The sequence below is a fragment of the Mus caroli genome, unplaced genomic scaffold, assembly GCF_978045245.1.
Source record: "Mus caroli unplaced genomic scaffold, Mus_caroli_1 scaffold_4, whole genome shotgun sequence".
NCBI classification, from domain to species: domain Eukaryota; kingdom Metazoa; phylum Chordata; class Mammalia; order Rodentia; family Muridae; genus Mus; species Mus caroli.
The window spans coordinates 146,330,008-146,357,180 of NW_028227259.1; the positions used below are offsets into that span (position 1 = coordinate 146,330,008).

The window sequence follows — 27,173 nt, forward strand, 5'->3', positions numbered from 1 at the left end:
AAGGTAGATGTCTTCTAAGGAATGGCACCTGAAGTTGACCTAACCTACACACATATGCATGCATGCACATCTAAGCACACGTGAACAAATACATACCTGCACATACACACACAAAATGAATATGTACTTTTCATGTTAGTGAAAATGAAAAGATATTCTTCTTGGTCCAGAAATCCTTGATAAACTTCTTGGTTCTTTGAGTTGTGGTCACTATTGCTGTTGTTTGCTAGTGGCCTTCCACGTAGACCATATTGTCTTCGGGGAGAGATGGTTTTGATTATTCCCCAACTTGCAAGCCTTCCAGGTGATGCTCGATGCCCCCTTCTTAAGATGGCCCCTCACTGCATTTGACATGACTTAGACTTGGCCCCAGTGACATGTGGTAGATAGTGTTCTGATCTCAACTTGTATCTTTCCTGCCCAAACTTCTTACATCAACATTTCTCTGGAAACTACTGATGTTGTGGGTGGGTGAATGGGTTGGAATTGAACAAATCGCAGTCTGGAATGAATAATGAGGCCTGATCTCCATCTCTGGTTTCCCATAGGATGATAAAGACCACTAAGCTCCATGACTCTCTCCTACATATCAATATAGTCCCCAATAAGTGTTTCCCATAATTTTTGAACTGAAACTACTGTGTTAGGCATAATTTCCCTCCAGTAGATTTCCCTCGAATTCAGCTGGTCAGCTGTTAGTTATCCCTATGACAGCCATGCCACTGGAGCACCAGGAGGACATCTTGGCCAGCAAGTGAGTGTTGTAGCATAGCATGAAGGGCATTATGCTGGTCACGTCCACTGATGACTCTCCTCCAGAAGCCTGCAGAGCACCTCCTAGCACCATGAGAGCTAGCCAGCTGGTTGGAAGCCTCAAGCTCTGAGAGGCATTGGAAGGATAGACATTTGCAGTCTTTTCTTCTGTTCAAACTTTAGTTCTTGGTTGACTTTAATCATTTTGGTTCAGGGTAACTAGTTAAGTAGTGCTTGTGGGAAATGTAAGATGTGTGCTCAGGAATGTGACCTGGCACCAAGAGTGAACATTTCACATGGGGCACAAGAGTCAGTACAGCTTCTCTCCAGGAAGACATTAGAGGCAGGTGTGGTTTCATTCTTGTGTCACAGCTATCTTGAAAATGAATTTCACGCTGATCAACAATAGCAAGAGCAGAGACAGCTTGGGATCAGCATTTACCTTTTGTCTGTTTTCCAGTTTCTATTTGCATGTTGGATATATTGGCCTTAAGAGTAATTTAGTTCCTGGGGACTGGGAAGGTAGCTTAGTCAGTGAAGTACTTGTCTTGGAAGTATGAAGACCTGAGCTCAGTTCCCAGTACCAATGTAAAAGGCATGCTGGCACATGTTTTCAGTCTCAGCCCTTGTGAGGCATAGACAGGTGGATCCCTGGGGCTTACTGAATAGCCATCCCAACATAACCAGCTAGCACCATGTCCTAGCCAGAGGACCTCCAAAACCAAAGAGGTTCTCAAAAAACAACGTTGATGGCTCCCCGAGGAACAACAAGGAAGATTGACCTCCACATACACATGTACACACGCACACATAAAAGCATGCATGCCTACACATGAATGAACACACACACACACCAAAGAAAATAGTAACATTACATACATGTGCCCTTTCCTTACAGGATCATTGTTGCAATTAATAACAGAAAGGCCCCCAACATTATTTGTATCTGTAATTGGGGTATATCACCAGGCACCAGAACACGGGGGTTTCATAAACCATTTCCAGGAAGTGTGAAAGTCGGTAACCCTTAAGAAAAACTATCCCCTTCCTATCTCCATTGATGTTTAGTGACCGAATCTAAGGTTCTCAGTCCTGCCTCCTGTTAGCCTAACTGATGCTGATGGCTCCCTCCTTAGGTAACTTATCTTCTAGAGAAGGAGCTCAGAGGCTTAGCTTTGGGGTTCATTGGGTAAGAAAAAGAATCCATAACCAGGGTGGAGTGAGACTCCCCTATAGAGCCCTGATGACTGGTAGCACATTCATCCTGTTGGCCTGTGACAGGATCCTGTTGGCCTCTTCAAGCCTGTAGGCCCAGCCCTACCCATATTATAGCCAGTGTTGACATCATTGCTACCCTGTGTCATATGCCAGCTCTGCCCTTAGGAGCCACATGTGCAGCCTGGAAAAGGGAGAGGGGACTGAGATGCCTCCTTGCTGCACAAAGCTCCCAGTTTATTGCTCTGCCTGTGGCCTGCCAGGTACTGCTTAGGGAGAGTGACCTGGATTTATGAAGGATGCATTTAGATAGGGGGGGGGGTAGGTGTTGGGTTACAGTCTTTTTCATGTTCTCTGGGGAAGTATATCCACCCATAAGCTTCCATATCCTGTCTGAGAGGGAGAAGTACTATCATCTGCATCTCAGTTTGAGCTTAGATATTCTACAGACTTTGTTACTGTTATCATGTAGAACTCTCAAACCGCCATGTTAATGTTATTAATATCACATTAATTCTCATACCAGCACTAAATGTTAGCCACTCTTATCCTCATTTCACAGAGTAGGAACTGAGTAATGGGTCACCAGTCAAGGACCTAGCTTGGGGTGGCAATGTCCCATGGCTGAGGAGTGTCAGAAAAGGAGGTCCTATGTAGCTGTCTCTGGACCCAAGCTCTTGATGTGGGCCACCAACCACCTCAAAGAGATCTGAATACCTGGGTTGCTGCAAGGGCAAGAAAATGTGTGGCAGCGTTCTCAGAAGCTTGCTTGGCCCTGAGGAATCGCAAAAGGGCCTAATCTCACTATTGCTCAGATGAGGGTGGAGCAGAGGTTGGGTTCCAAAGGGGACCATAAAAGGAACAAGACTCCTGGGAGGAACTGAAGTGGCCATGGGGGAGCAATAGTCCATCCCCATAAAAGTAGACTCAGCTGGAGGAGTCAGCAGGGGACCTCTCCAGACTCTGAAAAGGACAAAAGGACAGCTACTGGTTCAGGGGTATGAGCAGCCATATTTTGGGAATAATTCCTGACACAGGTGTAAATGATTCAGGGCCTGTTGGTACCAGCCCAGTCTGCCCAAGAGAAGCTTTGTCACACTAACAAAGGACCAGCAAGTCTTCCCAAAAGTTCAATTGAGAAGTCTAGGGTTTCCTTTTGTAGTAAGTTTCAGTGTGTGTGCTTGTGTGTGTGTGTGTGTGTGTGTATTTCGAGTGCAAGTGCATGTGTGATCACATGTGTGTAGAGGCCAGAAGACAACCTCATTCCATCTTGGGTTTTGGGACAGGGTCTCTCACTAACCTGGAGCTTATCAAATGCTAGGCTGGTAGACCACAGAACCATTAGGAATCCACTAGTCTCTGCCTCCCCAGATCTGGAATTATAAATGTTTACTGCCAGATCTGCTTTTAAGAATAAGTTCTGGGGACTCAGGAGCTCATTTCTGCAAGGCTAGCACTTTACACCCTAGCCCAGGGCACAGTGAAGTCAAGAGCACATAGCCTTGCTCCTACATGTTCTCTACCTGTTCAGTATTTCAACGCTGACCTATACCTCCTTCCTAGGCTACATCTACAGGCACAGAGAGCAGTGGCACCCACAGGTGGGGTGACAGTAGGGACACAGGGAGGCACTCCATTTATATATATGCCATGTCCACCATGATAGCTTCCAGAAAGAAAATTGGATTTGCGTCTAGATTTCTTTGTTCATTTATTTGTGGTGCTGGGATGAACATAGGTCTCACTCCTGCGAAGCAAGCACTCTGCCTCTAAGCTATATCCCCAGCCCTCCTTCTAGGCCTATCTCAGCCTTCACTGTTGGAGGAGTGTCATGGGGGCTATGCCAGTCTTCCTGTAGCTTGAGGAGCCTTCCTTCTCAGAGAGGCCCTGCCATCACCAAGATTGGCTGTCACACTTAAGACACACATCAGCCCCTGCTGTCACAGGTGCTCCCATCTCTGTGGGCACAGCTTTGTCACTTCGTCATCAAAAGGACTTTAACAAAAGAGCAAAACTCTTGGCAATAATTATTCTCCTTCAAAGAGAAGCCGATGCTGAAACAGACATGAGAGGCGGAGAACATTCAAAAAAGCAATTTGCTCGGCGAGTAATTTTCAAGTATTCCTCTGTGGTTATTTGCTTTTAGAGACGAGCAGGCTCTTTGAGAGAGGCAGCTCCCGATGCTTGATCCTGCCATGAAGCTTAATCCTGCACAGTTAGAGCTCCACGGAGCAGGGGTCAAGAGCTCTCCCCATGCTCCTTTCTCTGCAGTGGGAAGTGGGTGCCTTGTTCTGAAGAAAGAAGACATTGAGAGAAATTGGTCTTGTTGAATTCCCAGCTTCTCCTCCCTGCAACCTTCCTACCTTGGTGCAAGTGGTCCCCACCTAGACACCCTTTCTGTTTGGGGCCCTTCTACTGTTTGGACCAAACACATTGCAGAAACAAGATGGAAAAATTTATGCTGGTGCATGGGCTCTCAGAGAGTTCAGTCCATGCTTGCTTGGGCAAATGGTGCCAAGAAAACATGGAGGAGGCTAGTCTTCACCTGGTGATGGCCAGGAAGCCGAGAAACAGGGACAAGGAGCCAGGATGAGATATGATCTCAAGCGCATACCTCCTTCCAAGTAAGCCTCACCTTCCACAGTTCCAAAACTTGCTGATAATCTATTCTTTCCCTTAGTTTACTTTCAGTTGCTATAATAAAATACTCTCTTAGTAGGGTCTTATGGCTGTGAGGAGACACCATGACCAAGGCACCTCTCATAAAGGAAGACATTTAATTGGGGCTGGCTTACAGTTTCAGAGGTTTAGTCTGTTATCATCACAACGGGGAGCGTGGAGGCAGCCAGGCAGACGTGGTGCTGGAGAAGGAGCTGGGAGTTCTACATCTTGATCCAAAGGCAGCAGAAGGAGAGCACCAGGTATAGCTTGAGTATATAAGACCTCAAAGCTCACGTCCAGTGACACACTTCCTCCAACAAGGCCACACCTACTCTCACAAGGCCACACCTCCAAAATGTGCTACTCCCTCCGGGCCTGTGGTGACCAATTCCATTCAAACTACCACAAATACCATGACAAACAAGCAAGTTGGAGAAGAAAGGGTTTCTTTGGTATATTGCTGTAGCACATCCCAGTAACAGACCATTAGGAAGGGAAGTCACGGTAGGAGCTCAAACAGGAACCTGGAGGCAAGAACTGAAGCTAAGACCACAGAGAAGCATTGCTTATCGGCTTGCCTTCCATGACTTCACCAGCCTGCTTTCTTATACAACCCAGAAATGCTAGTCCAGGGATTGCACCGCTCACAGTGGACTGGGTCCTTCCAAATCAATCCATTATTAATCAAGAAAATGCTGCATGGTGACTTGTCACTCTGCCTTGCTTTAATGTGTGGAGCCCTAGTTGTATAGCTGATACATTTTCTCCTTTGCCATTCATATTTATCATCTCAAGAAAACCACAAGCAAAGTCAACAGACAGCACAAGAATAGCTTGGGGCATCCTCTTTCACTTCCTTACCTGATTTTGAACTTCACAGAAACCCTTTACATAGCAGTGGTGTCGTGTCTGTTTTACAAACGGGAAAACAAGTGATGAGCTTGAGGGAATTTCCATTCTGGAATGGGTCTCATCCCTTCCTGCTGCTACCCACGAGGCACTGTGTGATCACCTGGAGTGTCGCTGTGCTAACACGGAATACTGTGATCACTTCTCCTTGTACCTGTTTTAAGTTGTAACTTCCTGCCAACTGTAAGCCTGGCCTGTCTTCTCTATAGGCACGCAGGACTTTAACTGCCAGGCACTGTCCAGTCTCCCTAAAGTTTCCAGACATCTAGGGCACTGTGCTGGGGGGATGGGCACCTGAGTTCACATCTTCTTTTTCCTTTGATAAGAGACTAGCCGTGTGTCCCTAGATGGGTGTCTGTCTCCTCTGCTCTTCCAATGGCCTGGTGGTTCCCTGAAGTTTCTCTCTGCCACTTCGGACCACACTGACTGGGACAGTCACTCTGTACCTATGCCTGTTTCAAAGATTTGTGAAGATCCCACACTGTCTCTGGTGGCATCTGTGTAGACTGGGGGTTTTCTTTCTTAGCTCCTTGTTAAAAGAATTGAAGAGGCACAACTAGCAAAGGAGGGATTTTACTCAGAAGGAAAATGAGTGTACAGAGAGGCTATGCTGCATGGGGGCAGAAACCTCTGAGCATGAGCTCAAGAGCCCCTGTGACTGCCAGAGAGGTCCTTTTGTGGGTCCAGGAAAGGGCAGAGTTGGTTTCCAGGAGCAGAGTGGGGGTCGTTTTCTGTTTTGATTGGCAGAGTTGGGTTGCATGGCCCTTTGTTCATGGTGCCGACCCTTTCTCATGATGCATCTGATTTTAAACATATGCATGCCCAGTCATGCCTAGGCACGAAATGGCAAACTCAAGGTTTTCGCTACAAGTTCACTCAACACAGTTTGTTTTACTATCATATGCACAAAGCCAGTCTCAGGCTGGATGGGCAACTGCTTGTATCTCTTGAATATGTTCTAGGATGTGTTTGGCTGCAGAAGAAGGTTCACCAAGGGCTGCTAGGGGTTTATATGTAGCTTGGTGCATGTGTGTGTGTGGTGGGTCCTCAGGTTGCTAAGTGGTTTGTTGGGAAAGGACATGAGTATAGCAGAAGACAAATAGGGGTTCTGGGTGGCTAAGCTGCCCTACATTTGTCTGCCTCCAGGCCAAGCCTAGCTTGGGCATGTTGCCCACCCTAGTGGGAAGTGAGTCAGCACATGTGTGGATAACTTCCTCCCAGTCACCTGCAGAAGTTGTCTGTCATCTCACTCTGAGCTGTCACTGTCTTCTAGGCTGGAGAGCTGTCTGTCTTTCCAAGGTGCCACCTCTCCAGATTTTACATCTGCCGTGGACAGAGCTGTATGCACTGTGGTAGGTTGTCTGAAAGTGAGGCTTGCCTAGACCCATACAGTCTACAAAACACACAGAGAAGCTTGGCCCATTGATTCCTTTGCACTGTTAGACCTCATCACCTAGGGGAATATCTCTTGAAATCCAGTGACGGTACCTCCCAGTGTGGTGTGTGTGTGTGTGTGTGTGTGTGTGTGTGTGTGTGTGTGGTGTGTGTGTGTGTGTGTGTGTATACATGCACACACACAGTCATTCATGCATATGTGTGCACATGTCTGTAGAGTCCAGATGTTGACACTTTATCTTTCTTAATCGTTCTCTACCTTGCTTTTTGAGACACCATCTTCCCTAGACCAGGAGCTTGCTGATTCAGATAGACTCACTGACCAGAAAGCCCTAGGGATGCTGCTGCTTCTGCCTCTCCAGGGCTGGGATTATGGACCTCCTCTGCTGCACCCAGCATTTGTACATGGATTTGGGGGATCAAACTCAGGTCCTCATGTTTGCAAAGCAAACACTTTACTAACTGAGCCATCTCCCCAAGTCCCTACAGTGTGCTTTCCCTGGGAGTGTTGTATAGCGTCCATAAAGAGTCACTGGATAGCTAAATGATTGTGCTCCTTGCCTGTATTCTGGGCACCAGAAGGTACTTGGCAGTTCCTACAAGAGCAGCCATAATGAGTAAGTGAACATGAATGCCTGGGTATTTCCTTCATAGACTATCGTTGGTGGGTACATACTATTTTCCAGACTCAGTCCTTGAAAAGTGGAGACCATTGTGGATTAGACAAAATGTGTATCTGAATTACTTCAAATATGATTTTAGGGATTTTAGGGAGAAACCATTGCACAAAGTCAGCCCCACAATTTACCTTCACTGGCGTCTGTAACTAAAGAGTCGGCAGTCCAAATAGAATTGGAGAATAGAGAATTGACATAAATGCAATGTATCCTTTCAGTATGCCGGCTATTATGAAATGAGCCGTGTCTGCCGTAGAAAAGGACATGGAAACATTGTGCAAGGTGCTGGCCACTTACTGAGGACTGTGGTTGAGCTTCTGTTATGCTTACTGATGTCCGCATGCCATAACAAATCAAGTGGCACTCCTTATCACTGTGTTCTGCCTTACTGGGAATAATATGTCCTTTGTCGAGAACCACAGCCCTCAGACTCACTGATGCATGTCTTCTCATTGCTAGCATTGCTGTATGCAGCACTGGGGCTGGGAAACTCAGGTTTGTGCATCCTAAGCACATCTTCTACCCTTGAGCCACGGCCCTCAGCCCCTCACTGGGGGATTCTAGGCAGGGGCTCTACCACTGAGCCACACCCCAGCCCCTCACTGGGAGATTCTAGGCAGGGGCTCTACCACTGAGCCACGCCCCCAGCCCCTCACTGGGGGATTCTAGATAGGGGCTCTACCCCTGAGCCACGCCCCCAGCCCCTCACTGGGGATTCTAGGCAGGGGCTCTTCCACTGAGCCACGCCCCCAGCCCCTCACTGGGGGATTCTAGGCAGGGGCTCTACCACTGAGCCATGTCCCCAGCCCCTCACTGGGTGATTCTAGACAGGGGCTCTACCACTGAATGATACCCCAATCTCTACACTTGCTGTTTATATATGATATATTTCCTGGGCCTGACAAGATGGCTCAATGGTTAAAAACACTTACTGATTTTGCAGAAAATCCAGGTTTAGTTCCCAGCACCCACATGACCGCTCACAACCATCTCTAACTCCAGTTCCAGGGGATCCTTTGCCCTCTTCTGGCTTCTATGGGCACCAGGTACACACATGGCATACATACATACATGTACATGAACACTCAAACATAATAATAAACAAATGATGATAAAAATAAATACATTGTGTTATGTTCTTCCTCCCCTCAGAGCCGGTGGTTGGCAGCAAATGCTCACCCCTTGACTAAGTAAATCTGTCACGTTAGTGCCTCAGCATTTACTCAGGCTCCACTGCCTCACGGTTCCCTAAACTACTTGGAAGCAATTTTAGTTCTTGTAATTACACAACCAAAGCAAGTTCATCAGCCCAAAGCTGGCTGCCTTGAACTTGCTATTACACGGTGGAATTTGAGATCCAAATCACACTCAGGACACAGTGTCTTGGAACCAGCCCATTAAATGGTCGTTTAGTTAAAACGGAGCCCATTTCAAACATTTTCAGCTTTTTAAGGATTTAAGAACAACTTTTTATTCAAACTTTTCCTGTTCTGTTTCTTTGAGTGTCAATTGAAACTGATCAAATGCTGTTTCAACATGTCTGTGTTACATGGTGCTTTCTCAGTCCATGCCCAGAGATCTTATTTTACTGGATGCTACCATTGTTTCCTCATCAAGTACAAAGCAGTGCTTACACTAGCGTCCTAGCTTCTGTTGAGTGTGTCTGAGACCAGAATACTCACGGGTGAGTTGGGAAGGCAACTCATTTGGCGAAATGTTTGACATGAAAGCATAAGGATGTGAGTTCAATCCGTGGGACCCACATGAAAAAGCTGGGTATGATGGTGCGCAGTTCCCATGGAGAGGTTAAAAATAGGCAGATCTCTGGGGTTTGGCGGCTGGTTAGTATAGTCAAACTATCAAGTTTTCGGAAAATCAGAGACCCTACCTCAAAAAGACAAAATAAAAACAAAAACAAGGTGTACAACTGTTGAGGAATGGCACCAATGGTTGGACTTGAACTTCTGCATTCACACACACACACACACACACACACAAACACATACTCATGCACACACACTCACACACATATGCATACACACACACAAGGCAAACACATATATACCAATGCATATACACACACTCACACACACATGCATTCATACACACTCACACACATACATGTATGTACATACACCACATTCACACACAGGCACACATACATGCATGCACACACACACAAATGCATGCACACTCACACACATACATGCATGCACACACACCACATTCACACACACACACACACACGCATATACCCATACACAGGCAGGCACATGCAAACAAACACATGCATACACACACATGCATGCACACACACATGCATGCACACACACATTTAAACACATAATCCATCCATCAATCAATAACAATATCTATTGGTAGTTTAAGATGATTTACCTTTTCATGGAAGACAGGAGAAGCTCTCTTGCAGATTCTGAAAACTACTTTGGCACATCCCCAGAACTCCTGGCATTGGCCCACCAGCTTCCCCAAGGAAGATGACTGCAGTGTGTTCAGATAGGCCAGTTCAGGCTCTGTGCAATGAAAACTATGTGCTCTCAGTTCGGCTTGAGTGAGACCGAAATCACTCAGACCCAGGCCTGGAACTTAAATGGTTGCTCACTGCCTCACTACATGATAAATTGGGGTCATTGGATGCCCTTCTTTTTCCTTCCTGGTCTTCAGGCATCTACAAGGTACCCAGTGGGGCTATTTTCACAAACCACAAGTCCGGAGCCTTGAGAATTTCTACATCAACATTATATCCCTGAGAGATGGTGTGTTGTGATGTAGGGGCTTCCCTTGGATTGGACAAGTGCAGCAAAGGAGATCAACTACAGGATCCCACATGCAGAGCCCCTCTGGACATCTGATTATCCATGTCTAATGTCATTTTTCTCTAACAATTATGTTGTTGTTGTGTTGTGTTGTGTTTTGTTGAGACAGACCCCATTTAGCCAGGCTGACCTCAAATTACTATGCAGCCAGTCTGACCTTGAACCTCTGATCTTTCTGTCTGTCTCTGGAATTCTAGGATTACATGTGTGGGCACCAACCCTGACTTAAATGGTGCTGTTGAGATGGTACCAGGGCCATGCGTGCTAGGCAGGCACTTTGCCGACTGAGCTACATCCTGAGCCGTTGAACAAATATTTTGATCAATCTTCCTGGTCAGTGACTCCAGGTAGCTCCTCCATGCCTTGAGTTTTATCTTTTCTGAAAGAAAGGGTTATTCTGTCTGACAGCTCCCCAGCAGGCTAGAGTCAAGAGAAGAATGACCAGGGGCACTTAGGACGTGCCTGTTGGAAACTGGCATCCTTTACTGACCTGTGGTGTTGTCTCTGTCAACGAGCTCCACCTTTCCAGGACCACAGATAAGTCCCTGGCTTCTGAGAACACTTCCTGTAGCTGGAGTTCACCTCCGAGTGACCTTCTGATTCACTCTGTATGAACCCAGCATTATAGTCTCAGCCCTCAGAGCCAGCTCTGTTTGCCGACACTGGGATAAGGGTTTTTTTCCCGCCTGTACTACTTTTATTACTGACTCCTTGAATTAAAAGTTAGAATCCTAAAGTTTTGTTTTTAAAGTGCGGAATGAAGATGGTGGAAGACTAAAAACATAATTTTATTTTTTAGAAAATACATACATTTATTGCGGTAAAGTTAAGGGGAAATCTCTCTGGCTGAACACTATAATTTTCCTGCAAAGTCAATGCAAGTTTTAAATGAGTTCTTTGGAATTATGTTATAATAAAGCCGAGCTGTTCCTATTACGGGCAAGGTATTAAACTCTGCTCCTGTAATCACTGAGCATGGCCTCTGCACTTCTTCTCAACGCCGTCCATTCTTCTGATAACAAAAGTGATATGCATGTTTGTTGTAGGGAGATTGGAAAAAAATTTAAAATACAGGATTCAAAGGAAATGGCTTGTGCTCTTACCACTCACAGCCCAACCACATTTCCATTTTATGTCTTCACATCTAAAAAGATATTCCTAGGATTTTGCTGTATGCACAGAAGACATGCTGTCTTAAAATACTGAACGGATGTGAACGTGTAAGGCTGTTCTGAGTCTACATCTGTACAGTGTCCACCTCCAGTCCCAGGAACTCAAACTCAAGTAAATTTGATTACAAGAGACATGTGTTAACCTTGTAAAATGACAGTGAAGAGCTGGTGGCTGAGTCCTATTCTGTCTCTACAACAAATACCACGACCAAAGGCAACTTAGGGGAAGGGTGGGTTCACTTCAATTTACAGATTACAGTCTGTCATTGAGGGAAGTTGAGGCAGGAAAAGATATGGGAACTTGAAGTAGAAACCATGGGGCAATGCTGCTCCCTGCCAGCTCACAGGCTCATGCTTCATTAGCTCTCTTATACAATCTGGGCCCAACAGCCCAGGTTGTGGTGCCGCCCATAGTAGACTGGACCATTCTGCATCAGTTAACAGAAGAAACCATTTCCCACAGACTAGCCTAATCTTGGCCATTCATCAATCACAGCTGCTCTTTCAGGTGACCCTAGCCTGTGACAAATTAATGGTTAAAGCTAACTAGAACAGATGGGGTGGGCTGCAGGCGGAGTGATTTGGTGGCTTGGGAAGAGGGCTCAATTTGTAAAGCACTTACCAGCTTATCATGAAAACAAGATCAGACGAGTTCACAGCCTAAAACCAACATTTAAAAGAAAAAAAAAAAAGAGCCAGGTCTGGTGTATACTTGTAACCCAGCATTGGTGAGGTAGAAGCAGGAGGATCCTTGGGACTCACTGGCCAGGTATCTTAGCCCAATAAAAGAACCCATTTCAATAGAATGAGGTGAATAGTACCAATGGAAAAGCACTCAAGATGCCACCTGACTTCCACATTCATGTACATATACACACATCCACGTGCATCTACAATTACACATGTGCCTGCACACATAAGTGCACACATACACACCAATATCAGAACCTTTATTCTTTCTGTCCTACCACCCAAAATTGTTGGCTTCATGCTACCCATGTTTCCCAGTAGTCATAAAAACAAACAAGCAAACAAACCCCTATGAGTTCCTGGGGCCATAAGCCTGGGCACTAGGAAATGCAGGTGCCTCTGGAGGCCTGGCCACATGACCAAACCAGCAATTTTCCACTGTGGCCCACAGTCTCTAAAAACATTTCTCTTACTAAAAAGTCTCACAGTCAGTATGGCTGGGCACATGGCTCAGCTGGTTAGGTGCTTACTGCTCATGAACGACTGAGGACTTCAGTCCTTAGAACACAAATCAAAAGCTAAGCAAGACAACCATGTCAGTCATTGCAGCCTGGTGGGGCACGGGCAGGCAGATCCTTGGGATTCTCTGGTCTAGATGAACTGGTGAATCCCAGGGCCAGTGAGAGATCCTGTCTCCAAAATGAAAGTGGATGACACCTGAGGAAGACTCCTGACATCATTAACCTCTGGTCCCCACATGCATATGTGTACCCTGTGTACACATGCAAATCCCCCTACACACATGTACATATAGCAACACACACATATGCACAACATCACACAGGTGGGTGCACACACATGCACACCTATTACAGTACACATCATGACGTAGCATCGAAGATGTTTGTAGTATTTTAACAAATTAGTTTCTTTTGTATAAATCCTCTACATGGAAATATTTCCTACAGGGAGAAAGAATAGCATCCTAGGGACTTGCTTTTCTTTTCAAATGTCCTTCAAGTATCCAGCATTTTTGTGGCTGTCTTTTTAAACAATACATACATTTAAAAAAAATTTAGTCTTGACTATGTACAGAAATCAATAACCAAAAGAAGAAAGCTTCAAAATAAAAAACCTTGATAGGTATAAAACTTACTGTTTTTATTTTTTATGTACTTTTTAATTTGCAGTAGCCTTGAAACACTGTGGTAAATAATATAGAGAATTAATGAGCATTTTAAAATGACTAATTCTGGGGAATAATAGACATACTTAAGATTAGTGTGCTAAAAATCAGATGTGAAAGCAAAAGTTATATATCCAATTTTAAAATTATACTATTAAATGTATAACTTCATGTGTAGTAAATATTCATATTTAATTTTAGGTGCCAGTGTAACATATACTAAAATAAAATGGAACAATTTCTATGCTTCTATAAAAGAACCTATAAAGCAGTCATAAATAATTATAGTAAAACTCTTTTTGAAATATTTTTATGGAACGAAAAATTGAAAACTTCCTAATAGGGAAATTTTCTCAAATGAGACATGAAATAAGTTAGCCATAGAGACCTAAAATGTAATACACCCTGTGGGAGCCCAGCAAGCAATCACTCCTTAAGATAATTTTATACAATGTAGAAAAACCAGGAGGTTTTTGGGAAAAAGAGCTCCAAAAGGTAACAGGAGGGAACGGGTTATTACCTTTGATTCCTCAAGAGAGACTGCTTTTTTTTTTTTTTTTTTGACTTTGGAAGGGCTCTGTAGGGCAGAGAAGGAGCACAGGACCCTTCCCTGTGGAGCGTTCAGTCTCTGTAGCTTGGAAAGAAGACAGGGTGGGCGCATGCTGTGTAGACCCTCTAGGCCTGGCTTGCCAGTCAGAGAGCATGTTACCAACATTTGGGTGAGTGTGTATGTGTGTGTGTGTCTGTGTGTGTGTGTGTGTGTGTGTGTGATATGAATGTGCATGCACATATGTGTGTAGATGCATGTGTGCATGCATGTGTGCATTATCATGTGTAGATACATGCATGCATACATGTGTGTGTATTTGTGCATATATATTTGTGTGTGTAGGTGCATGCATACATGCATATGTGTGTGCTGGTGTGTGTATTAGTGTGTGTGCATGTGTACATGCATATGTGTGTCTTAGCATGTATAGACATGCATACATAAGTGTGTCTTAGTGTATATGTATTAGTGCATGTTTGTGTTGCTGGGTATATTAGTGTGTGTGCATGTATGCATGCATGTGTATGCATGTGTGAATGCATGTGTGTACACATATGAATGAGTACATGCATGCATTAGTATGTGTGTAGATGCATGTGTGTATACATATGTGTTTATTAATACATGTATATTTGTGTGTGTGTGTGTGCCCACATGTATGCTTGGAAGCCCGAGATCAACCTTGGGAGTCCTTTTTTCAGACATGGTCTCTCACCAGGACCTGGAATGCTGATTTAGCTGGGCTGCCTGGACAGGGAGCCCTAGGATCTACTTGCATATTTCCCAGCACTGAGATTACAAGCAAGCACTACCAGGCCTAGCTTTTTGCATGGGTGCTGAGGACCTAACTCCAGCCCTGTGCTTGTACAAAAGGCACTTTACACACTGGACCATCTCCCCAGCTCCACATCTGCAGTAAAAAAAAAAAAAAAATCTACCTCCTCATTGACCCTTCAAACTAGTCAGAGGGCTCCAGGCTAACAGGATAGAAGGATACAGGGCTTCCAGGAGGGAGTAGTCTGGGATTGTAGGTACTATAACTTCATTGGCTTCTTCCTTCTTAACTATTACAACGAGAGGACTTTATATGATTCTGTGATAGTTACTGTTAATTGTCCACTTGACAGAATTTAAAAGTATCTAGGAAAAGGGCTTCTGTGCATGCTTGTAGGGGACTGTCTTGATTGCATTAACTGGGGTGGATGGAAAGTCTCACCCACTGTGGGCGGAGCCATTCCCTGGCTGGCATCCTGGGCTGTGTAGATGGGGAAAGGGAGCTGATTACCGGCTGGCTTACCTCGCTCTCTGCTTCCTGACTGTGGATGAGATGAGACCAGCTGCTTCAGCATCCTCTTGCCTTGACATCTTTGCCATGATGGACCTTACCTTTGAACTGTGAGCCAGAATAAGCCCTTTCTCCTTAAAGTTGCTTCTGTCAAAATGTTTTTATCATAGCAAAAGAAAAGAAACCAAAGCAGATGCAATCTGTAAGTACACATCTGTGTGGAGATCGCCTTATCTCACCAGACAGCAGGTTTCTATGTGACCTTAAGCAGGCAGGGAGGGCTCAGAGAAAGGGTATGTAGGTCAAAAGTGTTTGCTAAAACTGGGGTATCTGGGAGGATTTAGTCTTTAATTCAAGCACATCTGATCTTCAGGCCAACATAGTTATGAATGCAGCCCAACACAAAAATTATTAACATACTTCAGATACTACGTTTTGAGATTTTTTACTTTTAGTAACTCAGTTGTAGTTTTCAAGAATCAGTTTTGTAGATGATAACATGTGTTAGAGTGGCAAAAGTTGGACACACGTGGTGCTTTAGTTGTCCCTCTATACAACTAGATGGGAGAGCACAGACAGGGAGTGTGCACTCCATAGCTAGTAACGATGGGAGAATTTAAAGAGAATTTAAATGGAAGTAGTCGGCACTGTGGGCAGTGGCACTGGAGGAGGCTCCAGTGAGATTTCTGAGGCGGCAAAGGACACATGATCACTTGCTACAGATCAATTTGTGGTCCATCGCTCTGCTGGGACGGCTGTGACTGCCAAGGACCAGCCTTGGCTTGAGATGGGTTCTGAGGAAGGAGTGTCTGGGAGCAGTGAAAACAAAGGAGCCAAAGTCAAATCGTGGGTCCAAGCTGGTGGCCTATGCTCTGTTCCAGACAGCTCTGCAGACTGACTTTTCTATGTTCTGCCTTTTCTGAAGCTCTCCAGATGGCTATTTTCTGCTCATGTCCTTTCTCTAAGCAGTTCTGGATAGCTCATCTCTTGCAGCTCATAAGCCCAGTCTTTATTTTACATATCAATCCAGTCATTTACTCCAGGTTCCCATTTGATTGTCCGATGAATCAACATCCCAAGGAGACCCCAACCCTTTGATTCTTATGAGTCAACAATCACATTATTTTTAACCTTACAAAAGAATTCAGAGATCTGCCTGTTGGTCCTGGCCCGGAGGTGGGAGCCATGTCATTCCACCCTTACCAAGGCCATGTTGGACCTGGTATATGACCACAACATGGTCAGATAGCTTGGCCTAGAAGAAGAAGCTGTTCCCCTGGAACTCCTAACAGGCAGTACCTTGAATCTTCAAGAACCTCCTTTTTAGTCCCTGGAGGTGTAGACCATCTTCCTTTCACTCAAGAGCTCCTTCAGATGAAGAACCCCTGAGATGGTGGGATGCTGCCCCCAGCATAAGAGGCAAACCACACACTGGCCTAAGTATTGCCCATTTTTATTTTTGGGAGGCTATGGTGGGTATAGTGTACAGATGTGTGTACATCCCCATGGAGGCCAGAGGTCAACTTTCAGCCATCATTCCTCAGGCTCCATCCCATCTTGTATTTTGAGACAAAATCTCTCATTGGCCTGGTGTGGAGAACCCTACTAATTAAGGTCAAAGTTTACCATTGGTCAGATAGCCTTGTGAGCTCCTTCTCTGACCTTGACTGGCGAGCTCAAACCCGTATTCTTCTACCTGCAGAATGTCATGGAGCCTTGGTGAAGTTACAGGTTCAGCTTCCTTTCTCCCTATAAGAACCCTTTCAGTAAGCACCTGAGATTCCCTGGAATGCTAATGAAGTATCTCAGTACCTTAGCCTTCAGCCAATGACCTTTGCCACCCTGGATATTTCTACCCTGCTTCCCCAAAACTATATAACCCTTGACTCATCCCAAGTAAAGTTGATCTGTCTCCCAGAAGCTGATGCTAGGGCTATCTGAAACCCTGTTAATTGACTCTCTTCCCTTCATCCCCTGTAGGTCTCCCTTCAACAACCCTGAGGAGAAGAGAGACCTACAACTTGACATTCACCAAGTAGGATAGAACTTAGAGCAAAGGCAACTTATCAAAGAAAAATTTTAACTGAGGGCTTGCTTGTAGTTTCAGACATTAAGTGTCCATGACCATCATGGCAAGGGGAGTTGGTGGTAGGCAGGCACAGAGCCAGAGCAGTAGCTGAGAGCTTACAAGTTAAGGCAGCAACCACAAAGGGGGGGGGAGAGAGAGAGAGAGAGAGAGGAGAGAAGAGAAAGAGAAAGAAAGAGAAAGAGAAAGAGAAAGAGAAAGAGAAAGAGAAAGAGAAAGAGAAAGAGAAAGAGAAAGAGAAAGAGAAAGAGAAAGTGCTAACTGAGAATGCTGTGGGCTTTTGAATCCTCAGAACCCTCTCTCAGTGACATCTTTTACATCTCCTAATCCTTCTCAAACAGTTCCACTAACTGGGGACCCAGTATCCAAACATATGAGCCTCTGAAGGACATTCTCATTTGAACCACCACAGCTGGCTGGCCAGTGAATCTTCAGGGTCTGCTCACCTCTGTCTTCTCAATGCTGGGATTAGGAGTATGTCATCAGAGCCACCTTTTTCACATGGGTTTTGGGGATTAAACTTGGGTCCTCATGATTTCAAGACAAGTATTTGAGCAATTGAGCCATCTCCCCAGCCCATGTTTGGGTCTTTATTTTTCTTTTTTTATATCCCCCTAAGTGGCCTTGTCTTGTCTCGGAAACAGAGCCATCACGTTGGAGAATCAGCTGGTGATCCTTGCTACAACAGCGAGTGATGCTGGGGCTTACTACGTGCAGGCTGTGAATGAGAGGAACGGAGAGAACAAGACAAGCCCGTTCATCCACCTGAGCGTAGCACGTGAGTTCTGAAAATCCAAGTGATGGTCCTGAGAGAAACAAAGTCTTGCTGTAATTGATAACCACTGTGTGGTGGGACACCGTGCAATCTATCTCTCTCTCTGGTGTGGTTTATGGCTTAATATTGATCTACTGTTGGTAGTTCAAAGGGCTTTGGAGCCATTGATTCCTTTGAATGATTTGCAGACAATATGAATTTTATATTTTTTAACCCAAGATCTTATTTGTTTTGCTGACTTAAAAAAAAAAAAGTTGTTCTCTTTGTCCACTGCTAATATTACTGTTTTTCACAACTTCTTCAGATTGTACCTATAGATCTCAGTTGCCACTGAGGCACAGGCTGTGTTCTGCTAACCTAAGAGCAACATCCCTGAGAAACAGAAAATGCACATATACAGTTGTGTTTAAATTAGCAATATTTGGGGTCAGCAAGATGGCTCAGAGGGTAAAGGAGCTTGCAGCCAAGCATGATGACCTGAGTTTCTAAGGTCAATCTCCAGACCTGTGTGGTAGAAGGAGAGTACTGATGCCCAGAAGTTAGACACACACACACACACACACACACACACACACACACACACCATGGCATGAATTTTTAAAAATTAGCAGCATTTTAATAGGTAGGTCTAGTGACCAAGGTTTGTCATCCCCTATCTTCACGAGGCTGAGGCAGGAGGATTTCAAATCTGAGGCATGCCTAGATTACCAAGTGAGCACTAATCTAGTCCAGACCATTTATAGAGACATTACCTTGATTTTTTTCTTTTAAAGGCAGTGTCTAAGCACAGTCTGTTGCTCATTTTCACTTGACTCAACTAAATACACATAAATTGCAGTGATAGACTCAATTATTTAAGAAAGTTTAGTTTGGAGAAAGACTTTACATATTTGGACTTGGAAATTTTAGACCGTGACCTATACCAGGTTCCAACATACATATCAGAAATGTGTCCTCGAGTGTTGGCAGTGTCTCCTTTCATGGTATGAAACACTCTAGAGAAACCGACCATGGAGACTGGCCTTGGAAGGAGAAGTTCAGAGTGTTATCCTGGCATGCGGCCCATTGCAGCCCTGGGTTTCCTCTTCCTGAAAATATCCAGAGGTTGGGGAGACGTGGCTTTTTATTTGTGCATTTTGAAATGTACATGAAATATGCAGTGTTCTCTTTGTCTGGCATCTCAGGACAACTGCTTTGCTATAGGAGGGACAGAATGCACAGGGCAAATGTCTGCCTTGAGCACCGGGAGCTGGTGTGGGGATTAAGAGAGTCTGTGCTCACACACCCACCAGATTCCATGTGGCTCTGTTGTAATTCTTTCATTCTTTTAATCCATGTGTGTGTGTGTGTGTGTGTGTGTGTGTGTGTGTGTGTGTGTGTGTTATGTGCACCTCTGCATACCCTGTGAAGGCCAGGAATCTTCTTCAATTGCTCCCCACCTTTAAAAACATTTTGTGTGTGGGTATACACATAAATGCATGCCTATGTATACAGTGTGTTATGGTGTATGTACACATATTAGGGGGATGTGCATGCTCCCACATTCATGAGTGTAGTGGACAGAGCAGGATGTCTTTGTCCTGTTAATATCACACTCTAGTCAACAAGCTCTGGAAATCCTCCTGCCTCAACCTTCCACAGTGAGGGGGCTGCAGACACACTTTAACACCCAGTTACTGTTTTGATAGTCTCTGTGTAGTCCTTTCTGTCCTAGAACTCACTACATAAACCAAAATGATAACAAACTCCCAGAGATCCTCCTGCTTCTGCTTCCCAAGTGCTGGGATTAAAGGTGTATGTGTGTCCCTAAGCTGACCAGAGCTAGCTTTTTACAAGGGTCCTAGAATTTGGAACTCAGAACCTCTCGATTGTGCAGAAGGTCCCTCTGAGCCACCTCTGTAGCTCCCTTCCTCCTCATTTTTAAGGCTTTCTCACTGAACCTAGAGCTCACTGATTCAGCTAGACTTGCGTGGTGGCTGTGATCCCCAGGAATCTGCCTGTTATCACCTACCCAGCTCCTGGGCTCAGCCTTTACATGCAGGTTCTGAGAGATAGAATCCGGGTCCTTACTCATACCCTGCAATCAGTTTCCTGACTGAGCCTTTCCTTCAGCTCTTAGGACCTCCTCAATTCTGAGGAGCTGAGAGGCCTCCTCCCCAGATCATACAGTAGGCAGACTGAGGATTAGTCAGGCCCTTTTAATGCACATTGATTAGATGGAGCACCACAGCATCCTGTGTGTGATACTCTGCCTTTGTCAAAAGAAGCAAACACGACTGACTGACCGAGACGTTTTCAGCAACAATAACAAGGGACGGAGATTGTATTACCAAGGAGCTCGTGATTATTGTTAATGATTGCCAAGTTTTATAACTAGCGGCATTCATTCCGTTAAGCAAATCTGATTTAGCACTCGATTGTGGTATAAATAGGATAATGACGGTCAAAGACAGTGGTGCTCTGGGTCAGAAACAAGGAAATCGGCCTTAATCTGTTGGGAGATGCGAGAAATGACTCGGCAAGGCATTCCGGGTTCACACGGCACTGTTATCCCAGAGTTATCAAATGGGCTGGCATCCCAAGGCTATTCTGACCTGGGGTAAAGAATAGAACTAGAGTGATGTATTCTTAAAGTCCCTTCTGAATGCAGCACTGTGGTGGTAGATAATTAGAATATGTAAAAATTTTTGCAATAATTTCAGCTCTACCTCAACCAAAAAGTCTAAAAGAAGCCACTCATAAATATTATAATTAACCGACTCACATCTCTCTCCCTTGTAAAATGGTATCTTTTCATCAGCATCAGGTAAAACACGCAAAGCCGAGCTATAATGACGCTGTGCTGAAGACTTACGTTGTGCTAGGTAACAGCCCTGCTGCAATCTGCTCCTCTATAAAGTCTTCACTTTTTATCACGACCAGAACAGTGTAGGAAGGGAAGGAGGTAGAAGAACCGATCTTATTTTAATTCTTAGGCGAACCTTCCCCTGACACATCAGACTTAGCTAAATGTTAAATGGAACCAATTATGCATTTTTTCCCTGTAGAAGTTCTATTTGGAAAACCTCTAAAGATCAGAAGTCTTGATAAATCTACAAACCCCTCTAGGAGGTGTGCTTCCGTGTGGCTGCCTGTGTGTCACATGGTGCTATATAGGTAGGAGCTACAACTTGGGATGGGCATGTAGCGTCCTGTGAAGCCTTGAAACATGGAAGACCTAGCACCTCCCTGGATTCCCTATACAATCTCCAGAGTCATTTATGTTCCTATTGAACTTGGGGGGTCAGAGCCTGTGCTCCAAGCCAGGTTCACCCTCCTGACCTCAGAATGGGAATTAAAAATAAATAAATAAATAAATAAAAATAAAAAAAGTCTAATTGTGGAAAGCAGAAAAAGGAATTTGTCCAATGTGGTCACATTGAGAAGAGGAACAAAGCCACCCCATTTCCCCAAGTCCACTTCTGGCAAGTTCCTGAAATGAGATTTAAAATTGATGTAATAGAGGAGGCAAGGATATGTATATCTAAGCAGTCCTGGTCAAGGCATAGTTCTGCCCACTGTTGGCCCAGCATTGTCTGGCTTCAGTCTCATCCTGTAGGGTGGTCTAAAGAGAACTGTGTAAATTTCTTTCTGGAGACCTGCTCCTGCTCTGGTCAGGGCCTCTCTGTCTCTATAAAGTATCTTCATCTCTACCGGGCACCTAAGGCACCATGAGGAAGGTGTGCTGTGTCTACAGCCTCAGGTGTCTATTTTGTAGACTTGAGGTGGGCTTTTGTGAGAATATCACAGGAGAAGGTTGGCAACTTAAAAAACAAAAGGAAAAACTGGCCAGTGTTCCAGAAATATCAAAAGGTATTTCAGCCAATTAGCATTTACTGAATATAGATCCCCTCCCTTTTTCTTTTATCTAGAGAATAAAGTAAGGGAACTTGGTGTAGTGGCGTGACCAGCTTCTGGTGTTGGGAATTAAAGTCTAGGTGGATCATACTACAATTGGTTAAAAAATAATTTATCACTGATCTTGTCTCTCCTTTTCTATAGTGTGGAACAGAGGAAGGGACAGGGCTAAGCATGTCTATGTGTCTAAATAAACGGTGTGCAGTCACCTGCTAACAAGAAAAAGGCGTACGTGTGCATGGACAGACGCACATGAGACTGTGTGTATATATATGCATGTGTATGTGGTGTGTGTGTGTGTGTGCATGTGTGCTCATGCTACTGTGTGTGTGATATTTACACATATAGACATGGAGACCAGAGGTAGATGCCTTCCTCAGTTGCTCTCCATCTTATTTTAAGAGTCAGGGTTCCAAATGGAATTGGAAATCAATGATTGGCTGGGCTTGTTGGCCCAAAAGTTCTCTGAATCTACTCATCTACCTCCCAGCACTGGGGTTACCTACTATCACCCACGTATGTTCTTATACATGAGTTCTGGGGATCGAACCCAGATCTTCATGAGTAAAAGGCAAATGCTTTACCAACAGGACCCTCTCCCAAAATCCAGCGGTTGAACATTTTATCTGCACTTGAAGCTTCTGGGAAGTAAAACATAATGAGTGTATGGATAAAAATAAGCTTTTAACATGCATGGAGCGTTACAGCTGAAACATGGGCTCCTATGGTGCTGCACGCTGTGCCATGCTTGTTTAGTGGATGGCATTATTAGGCACCAACTTTCCTCTTCATGTGTATGGCATCGGCCATGTAGTATTCAAGTCCAGAAGGAGAGAGTCTGACCAACCTTGCTGCCTCTCTGGGGCAGGTTTGCTTTGACATTCTAATGTGACCTATGCCACCAGGTATTAAGGCCATAGGTGGTGCTGGAGCATTCCGCATGAGTCTTTTATAGCGAGCTCCCGCAGCTCAGGTGCATACCCCAAATGGGCTGAACTTGCCTGGAAGTAGACATTTCTATTCTGAGGTCAGACCCGGGCAAGCTTTATAAACCTGTCAACCTGCTTTGCCCTTTCATTTGAAAAAGTTTACATCGAGTTAACTTCTACGTGTTGGCTTTTCAACACCGAATTAATATGTGAATGGGAGTTTCTTCCTTTAAAAAAAAAAAAGCCTACAGTTAGGAGATCAGATGGGTTCTGGCGGTGATTAATCAATCATTGTTTAAAAGCTGTCGAACGTATTGTAGACACATCATCACTTCTGACCCAATATTCAAAATGTCCGGTGTAATGAGGTTCTCTGTGAGGGATGAAGCTGAGATTAAAACAGAAATGACTGTGGCTCTCCTTCCTGCTTCCTTCACCTCTTTCATTTTAATGTCTGCTCTTCAAACAACATTTCCAGATAGGCTATCATTTTAGCTGATCCTCCTTCAGGCTGACAAACCCGGCTTTTAATTCCGAAGCCCACTTAACATTCTCGTGTCCTCTGTCATGCTAATTTAACTGCAGCCCTCATAGATGGTTAGTAGTTGAAAGCCAGTCCCCAAGAACAATGTCTTTGCACAGTCACCTGAGAGGACTGTTCCATAAGGCACGGCTCTTTGTGGCCTATCGTACATTCCTCACACTTCTAATATGAAAAGAGTGAAAGGCAGCAGGTGTAAGCCCTTGAATGGACTCTGGCATGGGTTGGCTATCTAAAGCAGAAGGAAGCATTTGAAAACTGTCTCTCCAGACCCGTGTGGAGATGTTGGGTTCTCCATCCTGGCCGAGCCACTTAGAACCCAGTTGCAGATCTATCTACAGGGTGTGTGATGCTCCCCTGCCAGAATCCTCAGAAACATAAGTAGAAAAGGCTCTGCAGCCTGAGATCAGGTGCTTAACCGCACAGCTGTACAGGTGCTGTGCATGCTCTGCCCAGAAAGTGCTGGCCAATCCTCTGGTGGGTGCTGCTAGGCAGATCCAAGATCCCACTCTGATAGGCAGAACTAAGTCTAGACTTTGGTCTCCAGAGTTCTTCTATAGACATTCTATCAGGAAAGAAGCCATGATGGGGCCCTCTGGAGACTCAGCAGTTGGGACCTCTTACTGCTCTCACAGAGGACCAGAGTTTTGCTTCAGCACCTCACAGCTGCCTACAGGAGATATAACTTCAGTTCCAGGAGATCCAGTCCCTCAGCATTGTCCAAAGGCCACCTACACTTATATGCACATACCCACCTGCAACACGCAATCACACACATACCTTATATATATATATATATATATATATATATATATATATATATATATATATAAAGTCTGAGGAAGAGGAAGATGAGGAGGAAGAGGAGGAGGAGAAAGCAGCAGCAGCAGCAGCTCTGAGGGCCGTGGATGTAGCTCAGTTGGCACAGTGCTTGCGCTGTATACACAAAGCCCCAGATTTGATCCCCAGTACCACATAGACTGAGCCTGGTAGTACAGTGCCTGTGATCCCTTAGGACGGAGAGGCAAAGAGATCAGAAGTTCGAGGTCATTCTCAGCAACATAGAGAGTTCAAAGTCTGCCTAGGCTACTTGAGAAAGAAGCCCAGAGCATCTGCCCCTGGGGTAGGAATACCTAATTAATCATTGGCTATGACATTCACTGATGTGGAAGAAACAGCAATTCAAGTATCCTACTGATCCTGGAGGTGTCCTGCACCGCACTGTTCTCTTGGCATCGGCCTCATGACAGCTTCATTCTGTTTTGGTGTCTCACTGATGAGCATGGTCCAAACTTTGTAAACAGAAGCCTTTACCTTGCCTGGTCTTGATAATATTTCACTGGCCAAATTATTATGGTTTCAGAGAATCCCATTTTCTGTTAACATGGCCTCCAAGTTCTGTAAATGAAAGATTTATTCTAGCTAGCCCATAAAAAAAAAAAAAGACACAAAAACCTGGTATTTTATTTACAATCTGTAAGCCTAGATTGGGCAGATTCCATGCTAGTCTCACCTGTATCCAAACTTGATGTCCCACGTTACTTGCTGTTTGAGTCTCTCCTGGGCTGCTTTTACTCTGCCAGCCTGTCCTCAGGGTGCACTTCTCTTAGTCACGTCCTCTGGGTCCATCCCACCTAATGGCAACCTTCTGCTCCTTACTTCCATCTTCTTTCTCCTCTCCTGTGGTCTCTCTGGAGACCCAACACTCAATTCTCAAGTCCTGCCTTTTTCTCTCTACTGCTCAATCACAGGCTCTTGCCTTTTATTAACCAATAGCTTTAAAATGGGGAGCAAGGTTTATACAACAAAAGCCAGTATATGCAGATGCTAGGAGGCAACCAGATATGGGGGTTCAGAATGTAGCATAGCAACAGAACAACCCCCAAGAAAGTTCAGTGTGGCCTCAGGGCCTCATTCATCTGTGCAAGCTTCCCAAGTAACCCAAAGCTGTGGTTTCTCCCCAGGAATACTTTTATATCCATTTATCCATGCTGTGAAAATTCATTCAGTTATAACAAAATGCACAGGTCCACAAATCTCCCTGTTCCCAGCAACAGTCAAATGGTAACCTATTGGAAAGTTCCAGAAGCACACAGACCTATGAGGACATCCTGCCCACTTGCTTGCAAATGAGAATTGTCACGTGGTCCCTTGGGATAACCTGTATCCAGAGTTGGACTTCGGGTCACCCAACTAAAAGCTACAGTCTGCATGATCACTACTGTCAGCACACTGTACTCTACTGACACTTTCAGCTAAAATGTAAAGTGAAATGGCAACCTAAATATTTTGTTTCTGAGCCCCACATGCATAGGAGGCTGGGTGGTGAGGTGGGTGGGTGGATAGGTGGATGAATGGGTAGATGAGTCAAGAGTTGGATGGATGGTTAGATGCATAGATGGATATATGGTGAGTGGGTGAATGGGTTGATGGGTGAATGGATGAATGGATGGATAGTTGGTAAATGGATAGGTGGGTGGATAGATGGATGGAGGGATGGATGGATAAATAGATGGGTAGATGGGTGAATGAGAGGGTAGGCAATGATAATCACCAACACTTCAATATCAACAAAAAGAGCTTGAGGGCCAGGGCTGTAGCTCAGTGGTAGAACACTTGCATTTATGATTCCCTAAATTCAAATCCTAGCCCTACCCACCACCACCAAAGAGAAAAAGGTAAAACTCCACTTGAAGTTCCATTGACAATACTTTGGGGGCTGGGAACTTGGCTCAGTTGGTAAAGTACTTTTCAGACAAGCCCAAGGGCTTATGTTCAGCTCCCCAACTGCACAATCCCTGTGTTGGGAGGTAGAGACAGGAGAATCCCTAGTGTTCTCTGGATGCCACCCCCAACCCCCACTGGATCAGGAAGCTCTTGACCAATGAGAGACCCTGCTTCAACAAACAAGCCAGGTATGACTCCTGAGGAACAACGCCTAAGGTTGCTCTCTGACTTCCACGAGCACACGCACACAGGAATATGAACACATATCCTAATGGGAAGAACACTATATGCCCCTTACTGCGGAGCCAGTTCCCTAGCCCCTGGGATGTACTTTCTGATTTACTGTTATGTGATAAGCATAACAGTAATTTGGTGTAAGAAGAGGTTTGATTTTTGGTTGTTGTTGTTTCTTTCCAAGACCATGTGGTCCCTGGGTGAAATTTAAATTTACATACATACTTCTTCAGTGGCAGTGATGAAGATCAAGAAAATATTCTGGGCCAGAAGACATAACAAATTAGGATAAAAGTGTGGAAAGAAAAGCATGGAAATAGCCATTCCAGAAGGGAATCAGGGAATGATGTAAAATCCCCATGCAGAGTGGGAACCGGACTATGTGCCTCTCAACGGCCGGTGCATGTGTGACATCTTTAGACATGGCCCATCAAATATTTAGATTCCACTGAACACATAGAAAAGAGTGTCAAATGAGTTTGATTTTATTAAAATATGCCAGCATGCTAAAGCACACTGAAAATGATATTTGCATTTTTTATATTTTAGGATAAGAAATTTTAGATGTCGCCTTAAAATGTGAAAGAGATACATGGTTTTACAGAATGCTTTCAGGTGATTGAGGAGTAAAATCTTTTCTGGGGTGGCTGCAGA

At 44.7% G+C, this 27,173-nt stretch overlaps 1 protein-coding gene across 2 annotated transcripts in view; it reads left to right on the plus strand.

Moving 5' to 3' along the window:
• Sdk1 (sidekick cell adhesion molecule 1) overlaps positions 1 to 27,173 on the plus strand; it is a 967,445-nt gene that overhangs the window by 530,029 nt on the left and 410,243 nt on the right. For both annotated transcript variants that reach the window (XM_085837397.1, XM_085837398.1), the window contains exon 5: positions 18,061 to 18,194. In XM_085837397.1, coding sequence (XP_085693523.1) covers positions 18,061 to 18,194 — 134 coding nt within the window. The remainder of the gene's footprint in view (positions 1 to 18,060; positions 18,195 to 27,173) is intronic.